This window comes from Tachyglossus aculeatus, chromosome 7 (assembly GCF_015852505.1).
Source record: "Tachyglossus aculeatus isolate mTacAcu1 chromosome 7, mTacAcu1.pri, whole genome shotgun sequence".
NCBI lineage: Eukaryota > Metazoa > Chordata > Mammalia > Monotremata > Tachyglossidae > Tachyglossus > Tachyglossus aculeatus.
In genome coordinates this window covers 28280829-28289874 of record NC_052072.1, presented here as the reverse complement: position 1 = coordinate 28289874, position 9046 = coordinate 28280829, and the positions used below count along the sequence as shown (strand labels likewise).

General features: G+C 51.8%; 1 protein-coding gene across 1 annotated transcript in view; it reads right to left on the bottom strand.

The window, feature by feature from the left end:
* Positions 1 to 558: 558 nt before the first annotated feature.
* Positions 559 to 9046, bottom strand: part of KLHL12 (kelch like family member 12) — a 46914-nt gene continuing 38426 nt past the window's right edge. The window contains exons 8-12 of the mRNA XM_038749282.1: positions 8433 to 8628; positions 6599 to 6757; positions 6202 to 6300; positions 2253 to 2439; positions 559 to 2020 (exon numbers count right to left, since the gene is read on the bottom strand). Coding sequence (XP_038605210.1) covers positions 1894 to 2020; positions 2253 to 2439; positions 6202 to 6300; positions 6599 to 6757; positions 8433 to 8628 — 768 coding nt within the window. The 3' untranslated portion in view covers positions 559 to 1893. The remainder of the gene's footprint in view (positions 2021 to 2252; positions 2440 to 6201; positions 6301 to 6598; positions 6758 to 8432; positions 8629 to 9046) is intronic.

The following is a 9046-nucleotide window of genomic DNA, read 5'->3' as shown; positions in this document are numbered from 1 at the left end:
AGGACTTGGACTGTGTCCAACCTGATTATTTTGTATCTTCCCCAGCGTTTGATAGTCACTTCACTTCTCCGGGCTCCAGTTCCCTCATCTGTAAAACGGGGATGAAGACTGTGAGCCCCACGTGGGACAACCTGATGACCTTATATCTACCCCAATACTTAGTGCGTGGCACATAGTAAGTGCTTAGCAAATACCAACATTATTATTATTCTATTTGAAAAATAATTTTTTAAAATTAAAAAATTGCTCCTGGGCAAGGCAAGTTACAATAACAGTGAATGAGCGGGGTGAGGGCCATCTGGGACAGCGAGAGTAGACGACGCAGGAAATGTGTTTGTTATACTGTACTCTCCCAAGCGCTTAGTACAGTGCTCTGCACACAGTAAGCACTCAGATGAACTGGACTAGTCTCCTAGGACCCTATTTGGCCTCAAGGGATCATAAGCCAAGCAGCAGCAGCAGCATTTAGATGGCTAGAAGTGGGATGGGGGCAGTCCTAACTCACCCTACAGTTGATCGTTTCCCTCCCGAGGACCTGTAAGGAAAGAGGACCGGACATCGATGCTCCCACTGCACTCAGGAGACAAGGTGGTTTTTATTATTTCATTAAAAAAAAGACAAAGCAAAACGATTTTGGAGAGGGGGGCTGGACACGAGACTCTGGAAAAGGGACTGAAGTGGGATTTCCGCACAAAGGCCAAGTGCGTCCTCATTCGGATTATGGTGTTCTCTCCCCGCCTGCCTTTCACTTCGCAGGGTACTGAGGCCTTAGCAGAGTCTCAGTCGTCATTTCACACCGCACTGGGATCCATGCATTTTGACTACAAGAGTTAGGAGGTGATTGAGTTGGAGGGTGGGGGAAGGGGGAAGCTCGGGAGAGAGGAAGCCGTGCAGAACAAGAAGCGAGACACTCCTCGGTGCTGCACAAGGGAGACGACGGGACGACAGCTACCAGGGTTGAAGGTTATCGACCTTCTACCCCCAAAATAAATAGGGTGGGAAACGTTCGCGCCACACTAAGTCCTGCTTAGAGAGGTTCCCGGCCTGAGCTGAACGTGGAAGCGCCAGGCCTGCTCTTTTCCCCAGCATTCATCCCTTCAGCTTACGCAGTCGTCCACAGTGCTCCGTTTCACTCACGTCACGGGCTCTGGGGCGGGCGGGGAGGGGGGTCGGGAGGACAGGCGCAACCCTGAATCCGAGTCCGGGAAAAAGGGTCGTCCAACCTGGAGACGGCTCTCGTTCTTGAAGGAGGGGCACTCCTTCCTTCCGCCACCACCCCCAGTTGACCCACACGCCATCGATCGAATTAAAGCCTCGCTTCGAGCCTCTGATTCCAGGAGTATCCCACTCGCCCGTGACTTTCAAAGAGGCACCTCCCCGCTCTGCCTTCCTGACGACAAGCTACCGGCCCATCGGGCGGAGGGGTTTTTCCTCACCCCCTTCAGAGATTCGCGTTTTGCCCAGATCCACCAAGCGGACTGCCCGTCAGGTGCCCAACGGGCCCGGGGGGCCGTGCCCACCTGAGCCCACCAGAGCTTCTTGGGAGTCAGCAGACACCCCACCGAGGTACGCATGCTCCTCCGCACGTGGAGAATGCCAGGAAAAAGTGCTCCTGAAACCACAGAGCGGAGTAGACGCTGCAGGCTCCCCTGCTCCGCTCAAAGTGCCTTCTTTTACGTGTCCCAACTGCCCGCCCGCCACGAGGAGCTGGGGGGAGGGAAGCGGGGAAGTACAGCCACCATCTCCCTGGGGCTCGCAATCACCCGGTTCACCCGGCGTGCGAGAGAAGTTGCTGCTCCGGGCCTTCAGTTCCCCGTCAACCCGTCCTCCTAGGAACCGACCGCCGGCTCGGGCTGACGCTCTCTCTCCCCCGGCTTGCCCGCCCGCCCCCGGTCACTTCTCCCGGAGCACGCACACGCCCGCATCGCAGCGCTGCGTCCCCATCGACGTCACCACTTCCCAGCTGTCGATGATGGGGTCGTAGCACTCGATGCTGCTCAGCAAGGAGTTCCCGTCGTAGCTGCGGAGGAAGCAAGAGAAAACGGTCAGGGGCCGGCCGCTCCCGCTACGGGCCCTCGGACAACCGTTTTTCCCACCCAAAACGCTTCTCCGGTCGAGGCCCCAAAGCCTCTCTCGCCTGGGGACCCCGACCGCGTCGGAAGCCTGGAACGTCCCAGAGTCCCAGGGCGCGAAGGGACCCGGGCGGCCCCAGGCAGTCGGTGGTTCGGGTGGCTGCCGGCCTCGATCCTCACCCTGCGATAGCGTAGAGCCTGCCCCGCAGCACCGTGGCCCCCACGTAGCACCGGGGGGTCGTCATACTGGTCACGGTCGTCCACGAGTCCGTGCGGATGTTGTAGGCCTCCACGGAGGAGAGATGCGCGGTGCCGTCGAAGCCGCCCACCACGTAGATGTGGTCGTTCAGCAGGGCCACCCCGGCTCCTGGGGAGAGGGGAGTCGACAGGTTGCCCCGTGCTGCCGCGGGTGGACGAGCCCGGCTTTGAAAATGGAAGTAGGTACTCCGGAGCCGATCGGGAAGTGGTGTTGATGGTGAGGATGGCGATGACGGAGTCGCCCGTCGAGAACGATGGACCGATCTCAGGGCTGAGCCTGAGGACCCACCTGTGGAAATCCTACTCTCCTGCCCCTCATGTTTCCAGTAGGGCACAAGAGGGCCATCAGCAGCCCGCCACTAACTCACCCCACCATACTTATCTGCTCTCTTCACCTACTACTCCCCGACTCGCTCTTTGTTCCTCCCCAACTAACCTTCTACCTATCTCGCACTTGACTCTCCCGCCTTCGTCCCCTCGCTCACAGTTACTCCGGTTTGGATTCCCTAGCCCCCAGATCTAACAGACTCCAGTCCTACCCCAATTCAAAGCCCTCCCTCTCCAAAATGCCTTTGCTGATTAATTCCAAGCAACCCAAATGGCACAGAAACCCAGCAGCCACCTTTAACAACGTGTAAGGGAAGCAGCATGATCTAGTGGAGAGAGCATGGTCCTGGGATCAGAGGACCTGGGTTCATTCAATCGTATTTATTCATCATCATCAATCGTATTTATTGAGCGCTTACTGTGTGCAGAGCACTCTACTAAGTGCTTGGGAAGTACAAGTTGGCAACATATAGAGACGGTCCCTACCCAACAGTGGGCTCACAGTCTAGAAGTCCGTTTTGTTGCCCTTTCCCCTTTCCCTATTAACCCCCAACACGTCCGTAAGATTCATGAAGACTGGGGTATTATGAGGCTTGGAAACAGAGGCAGGACTTAGGTGAAAACAATGCAGAAGGGAAGACTGAGGTGTTAGTCTTTTCAGCCATATTTGCAGGCCTGACTAAACCCTCACCATCAGTAATGTCACCTCCAAAAATCAAGGACTATTTGTAGATAGGAGATAGTAGAAAAAGAGGCTTTAGGTGGTAAGACCAGCAAGGAGTCTGTTACTTACGTGAGGTCATCTGATGGGGGATGACAGCTTGAACCAAGACACTGGTATTAATGGGGCATAGAACATGACACCACAATACCAAAGGTCTTTACAAACATTACTTAAGGTTCACTTCATCAATATTCTTAGAATTTACGACACCATCGATTTATTATGAGCCTAAAGTGATCTCTTAAAACAGATACCATATTGCATTTATGACATGATTTTAATTCTCTTTCCAGGAAATGATATCCATAGACTTTATAAGTTATCACCAATTATATATAATTGGTCACTGAGAATGACTACGATAAATGACCTAATTCCCAGCTCCACCACTGATCTGTTGGGTGGCCTTGGGCAAGTCACTTGGTTTCTCCGTGCCTCAGTTCCCTCCTCTGCAAAAATGGGGATCCAATACCCGTTCTCCCTCCTACTTGGTGAGCCCCATGTGGGATCTGATTATCTTGTCCCTACCCCAGCGCTTGGATCAGTGCTTGGCACACAGTGAGCGCTTAACAAATACAACATTTATTTCGGTTACTCTGTACGCACGTCTGTTGGTGTCCCCCATCATCATCATCAATCGCATTTATTGAGCGCTTACCATGTGCAGAGCACTGTACTAAGCGCTTGGGAAGTACAAATTGTCAGAATGTAAGCTCCTTGTGGGCAGCCAACGTGTCATTTTACTTTGTATTTCCCAAGCATTTAGTACACTGCATTAGACACAGTGGACCCTCGATAAATTGCTGGTATTTCTACTACTTTTACAGACGAGTTCCATTTTAGGACCAGAGCGACTGCAGCACGGTGCCACAACCCAGCGGACAGTTGTCTCGATGCCTGCTGTGGTCTCTGCCGGTTATGTTAGCCGGCCAAAACTTTGACCGATGAGGCAAACAGAGTCTCAAGAGGCCAGATGAGAATCCAGGCCTCCCGACCTCCAGAGCCAGCAGGCTCTTTTCCACCGCACCACGGCGGGGCTAAGGACTGGAGAAAGCAACACTGTATTTTTCCTCGAGTCTCCGGCTCCTTCACCGTGTGTATCCTCTCTCTCTCCCCTTGTCTCTGCACATCCCGGCTCCCTGGCTGTTTTACCGGTTCTCTGACTGTATTCCTCCCTGTGTCTCTAGCTCCTTCACCACGTGTGTCTGTCCCTCTTTCTCTCGTCTCTGACCATTTCCCTGGGTCCCTGACTTGTTTTCATGCCCGTCTCCCCCGCTTTGAGACTGTGAGCCCGTTGTGGGCAGGGACTGCCTCTATTTGTTGCTGAATTGTACTTTCCAAGCACTTAGTACAGTGCTCTGCACACAGTAAGCGCTCAATAAATACGATTAAATGGAGTCAGAGGTCACGGGTTCAAATCCCGGCTCCGCCAACTGTCAGCTGTGCGACTCTGGGCAAGTCACTCGTATTTAAGCACTTGGGAGAGTACAATACCAGAATAAACAGCAACATTCCCTGCCCACAACAAGCTTACAGTTCTGTGGGAGGGGGGCGGGAGGCAGACATCAATACAAATAAATACAATTACAGATATTAATATAAAGAAACTACAGAAGGCTGAGCTTAGGGTAAGACTAGAAGGAAAATCTTGGTTGGGTGATTTTTCCTGTATATATGTATATATGTCTGTACATATTTATTACTCTATTTTATTTGCACATATTTATTCCATTTCTTTTATTTTGTTAATATGTTTTGTTTTGTTCTCTGTCTCCCCCTTCTAGACTGTGAGCCCGCTGCTGGGTAGGGACTGTCTCTCTATGTTGCCAACTTGTACTTCCCAAGCGCTTAGTACAGTGCTCTGCACACAGTAAGCGCTCAATAAATACGATTGAATGAATGATTGAGTGAATGAACTCCCAGGCTGGGTAGGGACCATCTCTATATGTTGCCAACTTGTACTTCCCAAGCGCTTAGTACAGTGCTCTGCACACAGTAAGCACTCAATAAATACGATTGAATGATTAAGTGAGTGAATGAACTCCCAGGCAGCCTTCAGAAGTTAGGTAAAGACTGCCTATTTCAGGGTACCGCACAAAATGAATGCCTGAGAAACCTTGAATTTTCTCCCCTATTCAACATCCTCTAACGTGTCTGAAGCATTAAGCCCCTCACAGTCTTAGCTGCACTTAACAGACCCTGAAAATAGCAGCAAAGAAAGGAAAGGAACTTATCCTAAGCCTCAAAATAAGGCAGAACTGGAATCAAGTTTTCCAGTTGTTCTCTAGTTGTGTCTCCCACATCTAAATGCACAAGCGCCTTGAGGACGGGGATGATGTTTCCTTATTCTACCTTCCCAAGCACATAATACTGATCTGCATTCATTCATTCAGTCAATCGTATTTATTGAGCGCTTACTGTGTGCAGAGCACTGTACTAATCAATCAATCAATCGTATTTATTGAGCACTTACTGTGTGCAGAGCACTGGACTAAGCTCTTGGGAAGTCCAAGTTGGCAACATAGAGAGACGGTCCCTACCCAACGGTGGGCTCACAGTCTAGAAGGGGGAGACAGACAACAAAACATATTAATGAAATAAAATAAATAGAATAGATATGTACAAATAAAATAGAGTAAGAAATACGTACAAACATATATACAGGTGCTGTGGGGAGGGGAAGGAGGTAAGGCGGGGGGGATGGGGAGGGCACACAGCAGGTGCTCAATAAACACCACTGATCGACAGAATTGGATCCATCTGCTCCGATCCATCCTTATCATTTCCAGGCCCTGAGGTATCACCCCAGCCCCTTCTTACCTGAGCGCTTAGTGGCCATCGGTGTAACGTTAGTCCAGTGTCCCGTGTGCGGGTCGTATTTCTCAACCGAGTTCAAGATATTCAGTCCGTCGTACCCCCCTGGAAGAGAGAGCGGCGATGGCCGGACCCTTCTGTCCAACTGCAGGAAGTTTAACAAGCTGCCCAAACCCATTCCCACTTCCTCCCTCCTCCCCCGGCCTCCCGGGCCAATTCCACCGGGACAAGTGGAAGCTCAAGTCCCAGATTTCCAGGATCAGAAGCCAGGTTCCAGCAGGGAGTCGTTCCCCATTGCTGAGCGGTAAGTTGGGCGTGAATGGTGCAGAGGGGGATTAAACAGTCCCGCAAAGCCTTCCTCCCGAGGGACGCGCCCACCCCAGCCCGGTCCCAACCCAGTTACCAAGGCAGTAGATGACTCCGTTGGCCACCACCAAGCCGGCTCCTTCTCGGGCCGTCTGCATGTCCCCCAGCATGCTCCACTGGTCGATGTTGGGATCGTATCTTTCCATGCTGGTGTGGCGCCTGCTCCCATCAAAACCGCCAGACACGTAGATCATATCTGCCCACGACACGGCCATCACAGGTTAACGAACCACACGTCCCTAACGCACGCTTCGGCTCCCTCACGGACCTCTCTCTTTAGGCCCTCCAGCTGTCTGGGTGTTAAGGAGAGGAGGATATGAAGTTGGGAGGGTCAGCTGTTTAAAACAGCCTTGCAGATAAGAAATCGAAATTTACCAGGCTGGTTGCCTGATAAGATCTTCTGGACTGTGAGCCCGCCGTTGGGTCGGGTCCGTCTCTATGTGTTGCCGACTTGTACTTCCCAAGCGCTTAGTACAGTGCTCTGCACACAGTAAGCGCTCAATAAATACAATTGATTGATTGATTGATCAAAGGGGTTGCCCAAGTGGGTGGCAATAGAGTTACTAGGCTCTGAAAATAATTGGGGATTGTGTCAGGTTTAGGCAATTTTGGGCCCCACCTTTCATTCATTCATTCATTCATTCATTCAATCGTATTTATTGAGCGCTTACTGTGTGCAGAGCACTGTACTAAGCGCTTGGGAAGTCCAAGTTGGCAACATATAGAGACGGTCCCTACCCAACAGTGGGCTCACAGTCTAGAAGGTGGGCTCACAGTCACTGTACAACTGCCCTACTGAGAGCCCACCTCCTCCAGGAGGCCTTCCCAGACTGAGCCCCCCTTTTCCTCTCCCCCTCCCCATCCCCTCCGCCCTACCTCCTTCCCCTCCCCACAGCACTTGTACATATTTGCACAGATTTATTACTCTATTTTACTTGTCCATATTTACTATTCTATTTATTTTGTTAACGATGTGCATAGAGCTAGAATTCTATTTCTTCTGACGATTTTGACACCTTTCTACATGTTCTGTTTTATGGTGTGTCTCCCCCTTCTAGACGGTGAGCCCGTTGTTGGGTAGGGACCGTCTCTATAGGTTGTCGACTTGCACTTCCCAAGCGCTTAGTACAGTGCTCTGCACACAGTAAGCGCTCAATAAATGCAATTGAATGAAGGAATAAACAGGTGGCAGGGAGACGGTTTGGTCTACTGATACAATTACCATCCTGCACACCCCTCTCCTCTCCCTTCGCTCACTTCCCTGGCCTCACCCAGCCAGTCCTGAGACAGCTTGTACTTCCCAAGCGCTTAGTACAGTGCTCTGCACATAGTAAGCGCTCAATAACTACGATTGAATGAATGAATGAATGAATGAATGAATGAATGAATGAACGAACTACTAGCCTGCTGAGCTAATCCCAGTGCAGGGACATGGGACGAGGCATGAAATGGGGTCGGTGGAGTTTTTCGGTATCAACCGTATTTACTGGGCGTTTACTGTGTGCAGAGCACCGCACTAAGCGCTTGGGGGGATACAACACACAACAGAACAGACACATTTCCTGCCCTGTCGAGCTTACAGAGTCTGCAGTCCTAAGGCTGGACCAAATATGTCCCTGGCCTCGTTATAAAGGGCGGAGGGGGAGTGCTACACACAGTGAGGTTTCACTGATTCCAATAAAAACTTGGGGAGGGAACTGCTGCCTTTACTCTTCCAAGTGTTTAGTACAGTGCCCTGCACACAGTAAGTACTCAATACGCTGACAGACGACTGATTTGCTTGGAATGGAGAGCCTCCCTCCCGTTCTCCAGCTTCCATCCCCCCCGATCCGACCAGGGGAGCGGTCCTGCGGGTCCCGCCCCGCGCCTACCTCCCAGGGTGGTGGCTCCCGCCAGGCCCCGCCGGACGTTCATGGGGGCCACCGAGTACCAGACCCCATCTTCGTCGGCCGTGTAGTCGAGGCACTCCACGGAGCTGAGGCGGGACCGCCCGTCGTAGCCACCGATCACGTAGATCCGGTCGTGCAGGGACACGGTGGCCACGTAGCGCCTTTTCCGGGTGATGCTCTGAGGGCATTAGCGAGAGGAGACACGGGACACCAGGGTCAACGGACCCTGAGGGGACGGTCAGAGGAGGAAAGAGGTACCCTAGAATCCTTACTAGGTCATCCTCTCCCTTCTCCTTCAAGATCTAGTTTTTTTGTCACGGAGCCTCCTCCCCTCACACACTTCTCTTTGATCCCTTAAATCTCTCTGGGAAAAGGCACTGTCTGCCTGCCATCTAATGCTCTCACCAGATTCGCGGCCTGATTTACAATCTGATGTCTTACTCTGGCTTCTCTTTGAATGAGGGACGAGAGACCTGATTTGTACTTCCCAAGCGCTTAGTCCAGTGCTCTGCACACAGTAAGCGCTCAATAAATACAATTGATGATGATGCCCCAAGGAGTACGGTGCCTCGGGACAGACAGCCAGGTAGCACTGT